The sequence below is a fragment of the Carettochelys insculpta genome, chromosome 2, assembly GCF_033958435.1.
Source record: "Carettochelys insculpta isolate YL-2023 chromosome 2, ASM3395843v1, whole genome shotgun sequence".
Taxonomy (NCBI): Eukaryota; Metazoa; Chordata; order Testudines; family Carettochelyidae; genus Carettochelys; species Carettochelys insculpta.
This window is the reverse complement of record NC_134138.1, coordinates 18,054,967-18,073,030: the sequence shown is the minus strand read 5'-3', so window position 1 is coordinate 18,073,030 and position 18,064 is coordinate 18,054,967. Positions and strand designations below refer to the sequence as shown.

General features: G+C 42.4%; 1 protein-coding gene across 2 annotated transcripts in view; it reads right to left on the bottom strand.

Moving 5' to 3' along the window:
• Positions 1–18,064, bottom strand: part of ZFAT (zinc finger and AT-hook domain containing) — a 188,457-nt gene that overhangs the window by 76,448 nt on the left and 93,945 nt on the right. For both annotated transcript variants that reach the window (XR_012644333.1, XM_074986624.1), the window contains exons 6-7: positions 16,590–18,055; positions 15,206–15,438 (exon numbers count right to left, since the gene is read on the bottom strand). Coding sequence is in view for 1 of the 2 variants with exons in the window: in XM_074986624.1 (XP_074842725.1) it covers positions 15,206–15,438; positions 16,590–18,055 (1,699 nt within the window). In the remaining variant the exon portion in view is untranslated. The remainder of the gene's footprint in view (positions 1–15,205; positions 15,439–16,589; positions 18,056–18,064) is intronic.

The following is an 18,064-nucleotide window of genomic DNA, read 5'->3' as shown; positions in this document are numbered from 1 at the left end:
AGGTGATCTACCTCCTGCTTCAGCCTCGCCTCGTGGGCAGCGTCCCTGAGATGAGGCCGGGTGGGAGGTTTCGTTGGTGGAAGTGACTGGAAGGGGATTGTGTAACCCGTGGCTATAATTTCTAGCACCCATTTGTCTGTTGTGATCTTTTGCCATTGGGAGAGGAACAGTTTGAGGAGATGATGGAACATGAGATGAGAATGGCATTGAGCGATGGTGTTGATAGTGCAGTCCTCGACATGCTCATCAAACTTGCTGTTTCTGGGCTTGCCCCGAGGGTGTACAGCTTTGTTGAGAACGTCGCCTGGGGGCCCTGTACTGCTGCTGCTGTTGATGGCGCCCTTGGTCATAGCCTTGCTGATATTGTGCGCGCTGTGGTTGGTAAGCGTAGCGTCTTTGCTGAGGATAGAATTTCTTTTTCTTGTATGGGGGAGTATAAATACCCAAGGTCTTAAGTGTGGCCCTCGAGTCTTTGCTGGAGTGGAGGACCGAGTCGGTTGAGTCCGCAAACAGCTTTTGCTTGTCAAAAGGAAGATCCATGATCTTCGCCTGTAGGTCTCTGGGGATACCGGACGTCTGGAGCCAGGATTCCCTATGCATTACCACTGCTGCGGCTTTAACACTGGCTTCTTGTCCTCTGGAAGTGAATCCATGAGAGGAGTGAGTCTAGAGTAACTGTCAAAGTTATGGTTTGATAGATGTGCACCTTTATCCGACCCCCCTGATTTGTACTGAAACGTCTTCGACCTCTACTGGGACGATTCGACCACCACAGAATTGGGTTGTGGGTGGCTAAACAGGAACTCCATGCCCTTGGCTGGGACGAAGTACTTCTTATCCGCTCTCTTGTTCGTAGGCAGAATAGAGGCCGGAGTCTGCCATAATGGCTTCGTCCAGCAGGATAGAGATTTTAGATGAAGTCGGGGGTCTCAAACTTTTCAGGAGTTTATGGTGCTTCTCCTGCACCTCTGCTATTTGAATGTCCTGCGTGAATGCTACTCCTTTGAACAGCTACTGGAATTGTTTAAGGTCATCCGGAGGGGAGACATCCCTGGGGGCAATGGCCTCATCTGGGGAGGATGAGGAGGAACCGCTGGGGTAAGCCTCCCCCAAATCCTCTGGCTCCCAAGTTCGGTGGTATACTTGCTCCCTGGTGGGCTGTGAAGGCAAGTCTCGGGACTCTGGACCTAATTCCCCCTGGGACAACTGTGTTCCCGTCCCAGAGCGAGAGTGTACATGGGAGTATTGACGAGTAGTAGGAGAGGACCTGCCCCTGGATCTAGACCTGCGGTGTCTGTGTTCAGCATGATGAGGACGACCATAGCAACATGGGCAAGGGCCCGGTGATGGAGACCTGGACCACGATCGGGGAGTGTACCCATGATGTCTGGGAGAGCGGGATCTCCGTGATGACATTGATAGTGGTGAAGCTGGTTTGTGATAGTACTCAAGGGGATCCATGCCCAAAAATGGTGAAGGTGGCCTGAGCCACGGTGAAATTGGTTGGAGGAACGGAGAGGGAGGCCCGAAATAAGCCAGTGGAGTTGCCGCCTGGCGGTGCGGTGTGTGTATCTCGGGAGGGGAGCTGCGTGATAAGGGCATCGCAGCCCCGCCTGGAGATGGACTAAGGTGCCGGGTTTTAGCTAGCCCTGCCCCTCCCCTTCAGGGTGGGCGCCGCCCCCTCCCGTGCCGGGGATCTTGGCCCCCTTGTCAGCACTGTGCTCGGCACCGTCAACAGCGGTGCCGTGCGGGTAGCTTCCTCCAGCGCCAGTAGGCCCCGTCTTGGGTGCCCCTGCGCTGTCGGTGCCGTGGGAGCCGGTGCCGCTTGCGGTGGCGCCGCCGATTCCGGCACTTGCCGCACTGGCGCTCGCGGCGCCTTCTGTGCCGCCTGCTGTATAGTCGCAGGCCCGACCTTGGCCACGTGCGCTGCCGCTTTCATCAGCTCGCGGCTGGGGGCGCTGCGTTCCGCCCGTCCTGCTCGCTGGGACTGCTGGCAAGGATCGAGCCGGGGAGTTTCCTCCTCTTCTGCACAGAGGGGGTCAACGAGGCTGCCTTCCTTTTATGTGACCCAGAGGGCCCTTCTGTGTGAGGCTTCTACGGCGGCTCAGGCTGGAGGGACTTATCAAACAAGATCATTTTGAGCCTCATTTCTCTGTCCTTCCTGGCCCTGGCTGTAAGCTTAGCGCAGTGGGAACACTTCTGGATAACATGAGACTCCCCCAGGCAACAAATGCATTCACTATGCCCATCTGAGGCCGGCATAGCCTCGCGGCATGACTCACACTTCTTAAACCCCGAGGTAGCCATCGTGGTGAGTCTTTACTGTTAATAGGGTACTTAGCCACTAATCAGTGCTTTCTAACCCAAAATAACATTCACGGCCTTCAGGGCAGCGGACGGCTTAACAGCCTATTGTCCGCCCCTCTCTCCTTCATTCCTCTTCTCTTTGCTATTTAATATGCTTTTATCTTTTTTTTTGTATAATAGTGACAGACAATGAACTAACACATAAAAACAACTATCTTATCTGTCTCAGGCTTTAGCTGGAGCGGATTCCGTCGGCAGCCGATGGCGGTTGAGAAGGAACTGGCGGGGACAGGATCGCGCACATGACCGAGGGCATGCAAGGGAGCGGCGCGCATCAGCGCATGCGCAATCCAATAGAAACTGCTAGAAGAATTCCGATCTGCGGTGTCGGGCGAGCCCGACACCTATTGTGGAGCACCCACGGGGACTACTCGAAGAAGAATACAAGATATCACAAAATGATGATGGGTTGATATGAACTGTTTGGAATCTTTATCAAATAAAGTCCACAGTCTGCATGAACACATGTCCCATGAAAGGGTAGCTGTAGCATGAAAGACATATGAATTTTTAGTACATCTCGGAAGTAAATATCCTGTAAAGCTGGCAGTATCACTACCATGAGAAGGTTAGTTTTTACTTTTAAGTAAACAAGAAGTAGGCAGCATATCTCCTGCAAATTATAATCAAAATTGTTCATCTCAGTGAAAAGCTCAACAAAAATAGGAATGAGCAGATTTGTAAGTTCTAAAGTTTTACATTATTTTACTTGAGTGCAGCAGGTTTTTTTTTTTACATAATTCTACACCTAAAAGTTCAATTTTCATTATGAAAAATATTGTGCTAAAATACTTGTACAGGTTGGACTTACCTGATCCAGCAATCTAATGACATCGAGCAGTCCCAAACCAGACATTTTTCCAGAGCAGGGGAGGTGAATGCTCCCCTGCTGGTCTCTGGACCCTGCTACCAGGCTCCCCTACCAGCCATTGGTCTGCTCCGGGATGCCAGTCTGGACCACTTCCTGACTAACCAACCATACCAGTGGCTCCCCGGCCACCATCAGTATTCTGGCCCTGGAGTGATGGCTCCCCAGCTACCTGCCCTTCTTATCACAGGCTGCTGACTTCCTGGCCACACTGGCTTTCCAGCACCGGCTGGAGCTCCTGGCCACCAGAATCTCAGCTTGTACCTGTTCCTGGCCACTGGGGCTCTTTGGTCCAGCAACATCCATGATCCTGCCATACCATGAATGTCAGACCAGAGAGTCATGGATTTTAGAGGTTCAACCTGTATTAGATGAATTGAAAAATACTACGTGCAAATATTTGTAGTCAAAAATAAATAATAAGTGAGCACTGTATAGTTTGTATTCTGTGTTGTAATTGAAATCAATATATTTAAAAATGTAAAGACAACATCTGAAATGATTAAATACACTGTATTCTATTATTCATTAACAGAATAATTAATCATGGTTATTTTTTAATTGCTTTACAACCCTAACGCTGTAATTTCACAGATGCTTGCAAATGTTCCATGAAATTAAAAATTATGCTTTATTCAGAACCAGTTTTACTGAACATATGCCTCTCAAAGTATTAATAAGAACTGGCAATTTTACCCTTGCAAAATAAACACTGATACTTGCAACATACTGTATTAAACCAATTATATATAAAGACATATGTCACTTCAGTCCCCATAATGGTCTTATTACATATTGTGTACCTCATAAAAAAATCCAATATTCCTTAGATGCTCATCAAATATTTTTCATGAAAGACTTAAAACCCTAGCTCACAGTATCAAAATACAGCTTAAATTCATGCTAGAGAATATATACAGTAATTGAGCAACTTTGATGTAGAAAACTTTGTTCAATATATAGTGAAGAATACAAAAAGGACATTAATTCTGGCAAACTGGCTTTCTGCTAAATCTGTCACTTTAAAAGATTGCTTGTACAGATCCATACTCTTTGGGTGCATAAGCACCACTGGTGTCAAATCTGGATCCTCCAGAAAGCTGATAGCACTGGAACTGGATATATTTCCCCTTAGTTTGTTAAATCATCAAAGCATAGGCTATAAAAAAAGATATTGCTGTCTCAGATGCTCTTGGGTAACTTCTATTTATTCAGAAGCTATAGAAATTATGAAAACATGGGAGGAGAGGGAAGAGCTTGTAAATCTTTATTGACAGTCTATTCAAAGAATGAGAGTTACTAAGTAAATAAATTTTTGTTTCTTTTAAGAATTGTCAGCATAAATCATCACACTTATTACTAGCAGTAACAACCATCTAACAACGTGGATCTGAAGCAGGCAGTACTGTTCTAAAGTGTTCCTGAAGCTGTCAAAATCAAGAGACCAAAGCACTGCAAATGTTTTAACTGCAGGTAATTGCCTTGCATTTTTCAAACATGGAAATATTTAGTATTTCTCTCACATGCCACAGAAGCTGCTCTAGCCCAATGGAAGGTATTTTTTTCCTAGTACCAACCCTTCACCTCAGGAGATGAAATCACATTTTAACAAAAAGCGGGTCATCATTCTAGACCCATTATCCCAACATCCTTTTTTCCCTCCAACCTCTCTTTACCTGCAGTAACTACAAAAGAATTAATTAGTAGGCAGGTAAAACAAACACACACACACACACCCGCCCCTCGCCCCCGGTATATAAATGTTAAAAGCAGCAGGTGCCACCAGAAGGGAATGAAAAAGAGAAGTTGTTTATACAGTAACTGGTATTCTTCGATACGTGGGATTCCTATCTGTATCCCACCATTGTGCAGCATGTGCAATTCATGTGCTCGTGACCAGAAGATTTTTGCTAGTAGTGTCTGTTGGCCTGCGCCTGAGCACTTCTTCTCACACTCTACACCACAGATATAAAGGGACTGTGGAAACCAACCATCTCTCCAGTTCCGTCTCTACCATGAATCATACGTAAGGCTCTGAAGCAGAGGGAATGGAGGGTAGGTAGGTACCACACTTCTTGAAGAACTCCAGTTACTGTACTACATAAGTAACTTTCTCAAGTGATGGGTCTTACGCATATTTTTTCTGTGTGCCTGAAAAGCATATTAATTGCAGAAGAGGATGTGCAGACTACTATGGTATCCATGCCTGGAGGACCGATGTGTTGAAAAACGTTTCAGCTACAGAAGCTTGAACCAGGGCATAATGTCACATGAAGGTATAGATAGAAATCATTTTGCTACTGAATAGCTGTTAGTAACAGAAAATCTTGAAGTGAGCTTAACACAAAGAGGCCTTGGCCCTCATTATAGCTGATATCACTCTTACGGAAGAGAGCTGTCCAGTAACTCATAAAACAGCAGAATGAAGCCTGCAATCCTCTTTGAAATTTCCTGGGAAGAGATTACTTCCCCTCTCATTCATTCAGCAAAGGCTATAAACAATCTAGGCAATTTCTTGAGATTCTGTTTTTTGGTAAGTAGAATGCCAAAGCTTGATGGACACCTAGAGAATGAATTGTCTTATTCTTATTCACTGGACCTTTCCAAGGGGGGCACAAGGCCTGGGGCACCCCCCTCCAGTGCAGGATTGCCCCCTCAAGCCCTTGCAGCCTGCTACACCTTGCTTCTCCACATGGTGAGCGCAGAGAATGAAGGGAAGGAACTCTGTCGCTGCACCAAGCCCCATAATGTCCTGGATCCCTCCCATCCGTAGGACAGCTGAGGCAGCCACTGCAGGACTCTCACAAATGTGGGGTCTGGGTTGGCTGCCCAGATTCATCTATATAGAGGTTGGCTGTGCTTAGTAGTGATGTGTTATTTTGGAAAAAGATAAGTAAGTGAATTGTTTTATTGACAAGGAAATCTGAGATTCCTTTGGGAGTAAATTTAGAACCTGTGGCACGCCTTTTCTGTTCTCTTGAGGTGCAAGTATATCTAAAAATGGAGACCACCACTGACAAACTATGCTCTGTACCATAGAACTGTTTAGCTCTCATTTGTCATGCTTGGAGAAGTGTCTGCTAAGGCTGTCTGTCAGTGTGTTCTGTACCCTGAGAAGAGGCACTGCTCACAGTGTTCTGATGTCGAACATATCAGTTTGACAGCTTCTATACATAGGCTATGTGTACACTAGGCCCTCCCTTCAAAAGGGGGATGTTAATGAGACACTTTGGGATATGCTAATGAGGCACCACAATGAATATGCAGTGCCTCATTAGCATAAAGGCAGCCATGGAACTTCGAAAGTGTTGCTTTCAATTGCACGCGGCTCATCTACACAGGGTCCTTTTTGAAAGGACCCCACACACTTTGAAATCCCCTTATTCCTACCATTGCTAGTATCAGAATAAGTGACTATCCTATCTGGCTATAGGAATAAGGGGATTTCAAAGTGTGTGGGGTTTCGAAAAGGACCCCGTGTAGACGAGCCACGTGCAATTGAAAGCAGCACTTTCAAAGTGCCATAGCTGCCATTATGCTAATAAGGTGCTCATTGCAGTACCTCATTAGCATATCCCAAAAGTGTCTCATTAGCATCCCCCTTTCAAAAGGGGGGGGCCCTAAGTGTAGACATAGCCATAGAGAGCTGAATCCTTCTGTTTGTTGACAGAAAACACTGTTCTCATATTGGCTGACATCACTCAAACAGGTAGGAATCACTTGCAGGGCTTGTGGACTTGCACATTATTCTATGATGCTAAACAGTTCTATAGTATGATGCAACCAAGACTATATCCTGTGGACCGCATGCTTGTCTATTTTTTTCATGCTAATATGCAGGCAGCTGTGACGAGTGCCTTTGTCTGGTGGGAAATGAAGTAGAACACACCCACACATACCCACACCCACACACACACACACTTATACTTGGTGACGAAGAAAATTGGTTTGTCCATACTGAGTCTGCTTAATAAGTAAACCATATGAAACCAAACCTAAAGAAAAAAATTTGACGTCTTGCTAAGTATGTCACTTACTGACAGGAAGAGATGTCAGTCCATTCATGTCTCATCCTGCTAGTTTACATCTGTGGGTTCAGCTGCAGATAAGTGAGAAGTTCCTTTATGAATTAGAACCTGTCCTGAGGAAGACATTCATTTTGCCGCAAAAAACACTGTGGGAGGTAAAATGGACTTTTTTATATTTGGAGAGACTAGATGGATGATGTGCCTTCAATTAGAACAACCTCTGTTGGTGGAAGTGGGGAGCTGCACAGAGCTGTTCTTCAGGTATGGAGAAGGTAATCAGAGTGTCACAGCTAAATACAGTAAACTCTTTCATATCCAGCATTCTGTCATCTGGAACTCTCAAATAACTCGTATTTTACCCAAAAGTAAATTTTAGTTACGTTTTCTGTAAGTACAGTGTAGTGAAAGTAAATACAAGCAAACACCAAATACAGTGTAAGTTTATAGTGCACAATACTACTGCTGTTGGTAAATAAAGTACTCTGCATAGATTTTTGTTTTTTAATATCTAATCTTATTTTTTTTTTGTGTTATGTATTGCTAGGTCTACCTCTCTATTATTCAGAATATGTGACTATCTGGAAACCTCCCGGTCCTGGGCCTGCTGAATATGAGAGTTTACTATGCAAGGTAGGACTGACTGCTTACCAAAGGAGCTAATACATGTTGCAGGGGACACTTAAAATGAAATGGGCAACTAACATGTTTACAGTCATAGCATAACATAGGGATAGCAGTGGCAAGGTGTTTTACAAATAACAAGCAGTCCTAGTGCAGACTAATAAATGTATTAAGTCATGAGCTTTTGTGGGTAAGATCCACTTCTTCCAATGAATTGAGTAGAAAATTAGAATCAAGGGTTTATATAGTGCGAGGAAGGGGGAAATTGTCCTTGTAATGCATAAGATAGTTGAGATCTCTGTTCAGGTCCAGGTTAAATGTGTCAAATTTGCAAATGAATTCAAATTCCAATGTCTGCTTCTATAGTCTCATGGTAAATTCTTTTAAATCCATTACTGAATGTCCAGGGAGGATAAAGCGTTCCCCTATGGCTATGTCCATATTACAGCAATCTGTTAACAGAAGCTACTGTTGGAAGAGATCATCAAAACGCATTTTGTGTGTTGATGCTCCATGAGTTACATAAGAACATAAGAATGGCCATACTGGGTCAGACCAAAGGTCCATCCAGCCCAGCATCCCATCTGCCGACGGTGGCCAATGCCAGGTGCCCCAGAGAAGGAGAACAGAAGACAATGATCAAGTGATTTATCTCCTGCCATCCATCTCCTGCCCTTGTTCTGAAGGCTAGGGCACCATACTTTATCCCTGGCTAATAGCCATTTATGGACCTAACCTGCAAAAATTTATCAAGCTCTTTTTTAAACCCTAATAGAGTCCTGGCCTTCACAGCCTCCTCGGGCAAGGAGTTCTACAGGTTGACTGTGCGCTGTGTGAAGAAAAATTTCCTTTTATTAGTTTTGAACCTACTACCCATCAATTTCATTTGGTGTCCCGTAGTTCTTGTATTATGGGAAAAGGTAAATAATTTTTCTATATTCAATTTCTCCACACCATTCATGATTTTATATACCTCTATCATATCGCCCCTCAATCGCCTCTTTTCCAAACTGAAAAGTCCCAGTCTCTCTAGCCTCTCCCCATATGGGACCCGTTCCAAGCCCCTAATCATCTTAGTCGCCCTTTTCTGAACCTTTTCTAATGCCAATATATCTTTTTTGAGGTGAGGAGACCACATCTGCACGCAGTACTCAAGATGTGGGCGTACCATAGTTTTATATAGGGGAAGTATGATATCTTTTGTCTTATTATCGATCCCTTTTTTAATAATTCCTAACATCCTATTTGCCTTACTAACTGCCGCTGCACACTGCATGGATGTCTTCAGAGAACTATCCACTATAATTCCAAGATCCCTTTCCTGATCTGTCGTAGCTAAATTTGAACCCATCATGTAGTACGTGTAATTTGGGTTATTTTTTCCAACATGCATTACCTTACACTTACCCACATTAAATTTCATTTGCCATTTTGCTGCCCAATCACTCAGTTTGCTGAGATCTTTTTGTAGTTCTTCACAATCCCTTTTGGTTTTGACTGTCCTGAACAACTTGGTGTCATCTGCAAACTTTGCCACCTCACTGCTTACCTCATTTTCTAGATCATTGATGAACAAGTTGAACAGGATCGGTCCCAGGACTGACCCCTGGGGAACACCACTAGTTACCCTCCTCCATTGTGAAAATTTACCATTTATTCCAACCCTTTGTTTTCTGTCTTTTAACTAATTCCCGATCCATGAAAGGATCTTTCCTCCTATCCCATGACCGCCTAATTTACATAAAAGCCTTTGGTGTGGGACCGTGTCAAAGGCTTTCTGGAAATCTAGGTATATTATGTCCACTGGGTGCCCCTTGTCCGCATGTTTATTAACCCCTTCAAAGAATTCTAATAGATTAGTTAGACATGACTTCCCTCTGCAGAAACCATGCTGACTTTTGCCCAACAATTCGTGCTCTTCTACGTGCCTTGCAATTTTATTCTTTACTAGTGTTTCTACTAATTTGCCTGGTACTGATGTTAAACTTATCGGTCTATAATTGCCAGGGTCTCCTCTAGAGCCTTTTTTAAATATTGGCGTTATATTGGCCGTCTCCAGTCATTTGGTACCAAAGTGGATTTAAAGGATAGGTTACAAACCACTGTTAATAACTCCGCAATTTCACATTTGAGTTCTTTCAGAACCCTTGGGTGAATACCGTCTGGTCCTGGAGACTTGTTACTATTCAGCTTATCAATTAACTCCAAAACCTCCTCTAATGTCACTTCAATCTGAGTGAGTTCCTCAGATTTGTCACCTAAAAGGCTGGATCAGATTTAGGAACCTCTGTAACATCCTCAGCCGTGAAGACTGAAGCAAAGAAATCATTTAATCGCTCCGCAATGGCACTGTCTTCCTTGATCGCTCCTTTTATATCTTTATCGTCCAAGGGCCCCACTGCTTTTTTAGTGGGCTTCCTGCTTCTAATGTATTTAAAAAACATTTTACTATCGTTTTTTGAATTTTTGGCTAGCTGTTCCTCAAAATCTTTTTTGGCTTTTCTTACTACATTATGACACTTAATTTGGGAGTGTTTATGTTCCTTTCTATTTTCCTCACTAGGATTTGACTTCCACTTTTTAAAAGCTGCCCTTTGCCGACACAACTCTCTAGCGTAAACATAGCCTACAGGTTTAAGTGTATTACAATTCCTCAAGTCGAATTTATGCCCATTCATCCTTCAGTGCTGAAACTGTCTGGTTTGTCCAATGTGCATAGCAGAAACACATTGCTGGCACATGATGGCATATATCACATTCATGGATGTGCGGGTATATGAGTCCCTGAACGTGTGGCTGACGCTGTTAGGTTCTGCAAATATGTAATGAACTATAAAACCAGTTTCTCTGTTCAGCTCTTGATTTGGTATCTAGCAGAGTTACAAAGTTAACATCTCAAGCACATTTTTTGAAGGAAGTCTTTGCCTGTGAGTGATAGGCTATTTTGGCTTTTTATCACTTTTCTGTGTGAATTCATTCTGTTATAATGTGACATTGTTTTTATTTTATCAATGTTCATAATCAGTCCATATCACTTCCCTTCAGGAAGGAAGATCAGCATAGATGGGATTGAACTAGAGAATGTAGAGAAGTTCATGTATCTGGGGAGCAACATAACATATGATCTAGACTGGAAGAAGGAAATAGTGACTAGAATAGCAAAAGCAAGAGCGAGTTTGAAGGCGATGCATAAGATCTGGGAAAGCAAAGTGATCAGCTTAGGCACAAAGCTGAGTGTCTTGCAAATGTGTGTATTCAGCAGTATATTGTACACATGTGAGACATGGGTGATAGCAAAATATTCAAAGAGAAAACTATTGGTGTTCGAGAGGAGTTGTTACAGAAAGATCCTGAGAATAGGGTGGATGCAGAAGGTGACCAACGAGGAAATATAAAGGAAGATACGGCTAAAAGAGAACCTACTACAGAAGATTATAAAACGGAAGTTACAGCTATTCAGGCATATTTGCAGAATGAATGACTAACGAAAAATCAAGACCCTGGACAGTTCAAATGGAGAGGTAGACACCACAGAGAACGGGTAGATGATCTAGTAGAGTGGTGCGGGGCTAGTCTACAGAAACTAAGCCACTCTGCATTGGACAGGGAAAGATGGAAGGAAATAGTGAGAGAGGCATCAGACACCAAAAGGCACTGAGCCCATCGTTGTTGACAATGATGATGATGGTGTGCCAGGGGATGAACAAGTGAGGCAATCACCAGATTGGATATCAGAGCTTTGGGCAGATGACAACTGGACTGATCTGCAGCTTTCAAAGGTAATGATAAAACTTTCCTACAGAGAAGCGGGAGCTAGAAGGAAGAATTGCACTGGTCAGGTCTATATGGCTGAAGCCTGTTATCTACTTTTTGGAGCTGAAGAGGAGATTCTCAGTAAATAGAGGATTGTTCTTGAGTTCTCAATGAGTCTCATGAGTGCTCTCTGCATTTTCATGGAACAGGTTGTCTCTCTCTCACCTCCCTAGTGAACCCAGAGAACAGGAGCCACAAAGCACTGTGCACAACTACAATGCCCATCATCAAGGAGAAAGCTGTATCTATCACATTGTCTGAGGTCTGCAGAGCTAGGTACTACCACAATCATTAAAGAAGTTCTGTCACGGGACAGTAGAATAGAATTGGAGAGGCAGTCAACCCATTGCACTCCATACACATTTGATTTGAGCATGGAGAGGAAAATGGCCTAGGCATGTATGAATGGACACTGATAATAAAATCTTCCAGCCTCCAGAGCATGGAGTACATGCACATTCACAGTGGAATACACTGAGGGACCAAAGCTCAAAGAACATTTATAAATCAATGATGGATATCATATAAGACCAGAAGTTAGATAAGATATATTTTGGGTGCAGAAATGGAGGTCAGCCACAAACATCCCCAGTTCTTAGCTATGTCTACACTAGCAACCCTTTTCCAAAGGGGGATACTAATGAGACACTTCGGGATATGCTAATGAGGCACTGCAATGACTATGCAGTGCCTCATTAGCATAATGACAGCCGTGGCACTTTGAAAGCGCAGCTTTCGATTGTGTGCAGCTCATCTATATGGGGTTCTTTTCAAAATGACCCTGCACTTTTCAAAATCCCCTTATTCTTATTTAGTTATAGGAATAAGGGGATTTCGAAATGTGCAGGGTCATTTTGAAAAGGACCCCGTGTAAACGAGCCATGCTCGATCCAAAGCGGCACTTTTGAAGTGCCGCGGCCGCCATTATGCTAATGAGGAATTGTGTGTTCATTGCAGCACCTCATTAGCATATCCCAAAGTGTCTCATTAGCATCCCCCTTTTGAAAGGGGGAGTGCTAGTGTAGACACAGCCTCTCAGATTCATAGAAAGAGCCACCTGCCCTTCCTCTGCTGCTCTAAAATAGCAACCAACTGAAGGTACTTCTCACGTAGTTCTGAATAACCATACTAAGAGCTTCTTCCATCCTGTTGGTCAGGTTTAAAGCTTCTGAAATCCTTCAGGAAAGAAAACGAAGCATCCACAGCTTCATTAACAAGAGGAAAAGAAATGTACAAACAACTGATTCAAAGACTCCTCTGCAACTTAATCCTTATTTTTTTCAATTGGAAATGTTCCCTAGGGCTGGTGTAGAGTAATAGACTGATTCAGTTGGACGGGAGAAGGGAGAGAGCAGAGGGGAAGAAGCCTACTCAGGATCCCTCTGGGGAATTTTCCATTGAAACGGCAAATTCAGTTATGCTTTAGTTACACAGGGCAGAAAGATTATACTCTAAAGAAGATTGTACTCCATAGAAGAGTATATGAGCATCATGAAGAATGTGAAGCCAAACGAGGAATAAACAATTGATGTGCAGGACAAAAGCATTTTCTAAACACATTACCCTTTTAAAAGGAGAATGCAAGCAAAAAGTATAATGTAGAGGAGCCACGTAGACATAAGGACTCCCTGGAAAGGGCCTATAGTTCCATCTCATTGGTAATGTGGCTGAAATCTCCCAGGCCTTACGTCTCAGAAACAAGGTAACTTCTAAATGCTTCACACCTCAAAAGAGGATGTGATCAAGAATAGATCCTGACTACAGTCTAAAAAAAGATAAAACTGGAGAAGATAATGTTACATTAAGAGCCTTTTGGCTATTCAGCAGCACTGGTGCCATGAACTCAATCAAGCCTGAGGAAGGTGATAAGGTAATCAGAAGGGACTCAGACAGTATCAAAGTATCTCTGCCAAGAAAGAACTCCAAGTGCCAAATACCTTCACAGTGAAATTCCCTCTTGTACCAACCTACACTCCACAAAAGCTTCATTGATGATTTCTTAGAGTTCAAAAAGGTGAAGGTAAGGGGAACAGTCGTATCTCCTCTTCCTTCCTTTGATATTCAGGAAGAAATAGTCTGTGTCAAACTCAGTTCTTGAAATCTGAAGACTTTTTGGAGCCACTCTTCTAGGCAATAATTCTCACAAATTACATTCTGGGCTTTGAAATGCCAGGTTCTTATGAAGCAGGTGCCTGAAATGCCTTTGCAAGCAAGAGGAGCCTAAGCTTCAATGGATATTTCCCCAAAATATGGGGATTTCTGATGGGATCCACAATGGTCAATGGCAGATTCATGCCCCATGTGCAATGTTTCCCTCTAAGTTTCTCCATCCATGGGTGGAATAAATTTTGCTATATGCACCAGGGAATGTGTGCATATGCACCACCAATAGGAATGTCTGCTGCCAGTTGTGGGTGGCTGTGGGTGCTTTGCAAATCAGTGGGTCAGCACTTGAATCTCTCCTGCATGGCTGTCCAAGTGCTCAGTTTACGGGGAACACTGCCCATGAGGCCAAAGAATGGGATGAAAAGCCTGCTTTGACTCAGCCATGGATGTGCTATAAGGGTTAAGAACCGGGTAAACAAGGAAAATAGAGACACAGATTCTGGAAACCATGCAATTGTGTGGTGTTCTTTTAAAGGCTAATGGTGATAAGATGAAATTATGTCACAGTGAGGGTTACAATCCCTTTTACAATTTCATGCCTGAGGTCTGGCTCCACTAAGGAGAGACTGTCCGCCCTAACAGCTATGATTTACTGGAAGGATTCACCTCAACATGCTGGGCACTTGTGGAAACCAAGAATGGGGATCCACACCAAATCTCCTATGAGAACAAGAAACTAATATAAATTTTTTTTCTCAAGTTACTAAAAAGTTCAAAAAGAAACTCCATGACCACAACTCTGAGATACTATGTCCCATGACAGGGGTGACCAAGCTTTTTACATCCACCCCCACTTTACATCACTGCAATTAACAGGGCCCCCCAACCTGTCTAAGGTAATCCAATCCAATGGAAATTTCGGTTATGTTCGTATGAAAAAAAAAAACCTTTTGGCATATGTAGGAATAAGTTTGTAGAATGTGAAAACTTCATTGATTGGTATATAAATGTGCATACACACATATAAAAACAGCAACATATTGCAATATTTTTAATGATATGGATCAGCCTGAGACCCAGCAGCCAATCATGCTGCACCCATGCATGCTTACAAAATTTCACTGCCCCGAAAGGGGGCCTGCCTCCCACTTCGCCCGCCCCTCCCAGAAGACTGTTGACTGACAATTTGGTCTTAGTGACATTATCCCGTACACACACAATTTTTTAAGCAAACATAATATTATATAAATGTGGGTCCAGGTATAGGTATTGCGTTATTATCATCATAGCCAATTGCACTTGAACTATACCATCCTTGTTAAGTAATACTGTCCTTTGATTTTGAAAATTATGGTAACAACAGAACTTAGGTTAAAAAAATGATATTTTGTTTGGCACTTACCAGCTCTGTGTGAACTTTAAGATGTGCCTGGAGCTTGTATTTATCTGGAGTGGAGTAGTCACAGTCTTCAGTGGGACATTTCAGCAAAATATTACTGTGCTTCTGAATGACATGGCGTTTAAGGCAGTTTTTGGTGATGGAGGAGTAATTGCACTGGGAACAGTAATACAAATGCTCTCGAGTGTGAGTACGAACATGCATGTCATAATGCACCTGGTACCAAAACAACTTGCCTAAAAATAAGATTAAACAATCAAACATGAAAACAAGTTTTTTTCCTAAAGAATTTTTTTAAAAAATTGGTATAGTAAAGAATTCAAATATATATCAAATATATATTCAATTTTAAGTCAAACCACTCTATTTAAACCCTTTCCTTTTGTGTCTAATAAAAGGTTAGCTGTTAAAATTACCTTGAGGCAGCTTCTTGATGCAAATACATTTAGAAATCTCAATTGTGGCACCACTTTAATTGACATATGTCAAAGAAAGAGCTCTTAACGAAGAACCACTCCAAGCAGGATATCTTAACAAACATGTTCCTAATAATGAAGTTCTTACAACGCATGCGTATAACTGAAATGTAGGAATTGTAAGAATTTGCAATAACTATGGTTTAGCTGAACAACCCTAAGTCAGGAGCCCTTGCTGGAACTTCCTCATCTTTTCCAAGCTCTTCTAAAGCAAGGACTCAAAAAAAAAGAATAGAAAATTTTGTACATTCCTGCATGAATATATTGACTTTGAAGGATAACTCTAGTACCGAACTTCCTCAAACTGGAATTACTTTTCCTTCTCAGAAATTAACACTATAGTTTCTGATTTTCTCCATTTTTGAATTATGCAAACATAAAATCTTCAGTTAGAACATCCAAGATAAGTGTATGTTTCTCCCCACTTTTGTAACTTCCACCAAAAAAACCCAATTTTGGTCTCAGACAAAACATGGAAAATTTCCACCCTAAAGGAATTGCTTTGAGAAAATTATGAAAAAGTGAAACCACATCAGTAATTTAACATTACATGAATTGCTATCAGAAGCTGTCTTCTTACATGTCTGGTATATACGTCCCTACATCTCTATGTACTACAAAAACAAAGAAGGCTGAATTTCTCAGCAAAGAATCAGGCGTATCAGAATCTTACTTTGTCTATACCTTCTGCCTTTTCAAAAGGTTTCCCTGGAAGATTTAAGTTCATCCAGTTTTACAGCACAAAATAATTTTAGTGGACCAAAACCCAGGCCAGAGCCTTTGTACTTAACTCTCATATTACTATTGCTACAAATAGAAAGATACACAAATGCATCGAATTACAAACTAGAAGCAATGAAAAAGTACTGATACATGACTTAGAACTAAATTAGTATTCTACTGCTCCTTACCACAGTATTCACATTCCAAGTCTCCATAAACCTTCCTGATCTTCTCACATAACTCTGTGTTCATTTGTCTCTTCTGTAAACTGTCCAAAATCTGCATAAATGCAGCTCCACTTCGACTATCAGAAGCTCTATTATGAGAATCCAGCTGTGAACTGATGGCTACACTGGAATCTGATGCTGGAGGAAGGTTTGTGGATTCATCTGTATTTTGTTTTGGTGACTTGCTACTTTCTGATTCATTAAAACAAATGGGTTGAACTGTTTCTTCAGAAGCTGAAAGATTCTCAACACTTATAGTGTTCTGACTTATATTAGCACTTTTGCTTCCAGACAACAACAACGGAATGTCTTCACCCTGAGTATTCACTGAACTATCGTGACTGACTTCCTGTACATTTTCACATGAAGCCTTAAGCTCATCTGAAGTACAGGGAGCATTTTTCAACACAAAACACTCCGAAGCCTCGTTTGGCTGAGGATCTGGTGTTGCAAGGTCTGTTGATGGTTGACATGGTGGTTCTGGTACATTCTCCACAGGAGCATTTTCAGCTTCTAAAGAAGGGGCAGTCTTGATTTTCAAAAGATCACCATCCTGATCACTATGAATTCTGTTCACAGTATTTGATTCACCTTTACAAGTAGATTCCTTTGGTACACTAACCACATTAGCACTTAGAGAAGTGCACTCATCTGCAGTCTGTGACAACTGCTCTCCAAGTGCTTCCTGTTGTATATCACCTCCTGGTTCCAGAAGGCAGAAACTTTGATTGATAGAACTGTTAAAAACAGAAGGCTCTTGTAAATTTCCATGCAGTTCTTTGATATGTGCACGGAGCCTTACAGAACTGACAAATTTCTTCGAACACACAGAACAAACATACACAAATGGATGTTTTCGGACATGAAGTTCAAGTGCTTGATACTTTGTGGCTCCATGGCCACATAGCTCACAAGCAAAGGGCCTTTCATCACCATGGACTAGCATGTGTCGGTCTCGATCCAGTTCATTTTTGAATTTACGTTCACAAATGTGGCAATCATAGAGCAGTTGTCTCTTGCCCTCTCGGGTCATCAAGCGGAGCTCATCAAATACATCTTTCACTTTTTTGTCTTGCAAGTCATGTGTTTCCTTGATATGTTTAATTAGATTTTTGACATCTGAATATTTCTTTTTGCAGAAGCGGCAATGTTGCTTAATTTTCTTGTGGACTCTCTCAATGTGGACTTTGAGATGGCCTTTGCTGAGACAAGTGAATGCACAGTAATCACAACTAAACTTCTCTCCTGTGTGTTTCCGCAAATGAACATTGAGGTTGGCTTTTATAGCACTGGCATAGCTGCAGTAAGAACATTTATAAGGTTTTTCGTTCGTGTGAATCCTCAAATGAGCCTGAAGAGAGTGTTTAAATTTGAACACCTTGTTGCAGTATTCACACGTAAAAATTTTCAGTTGAGTGGGACCTAACCTAGAAAGA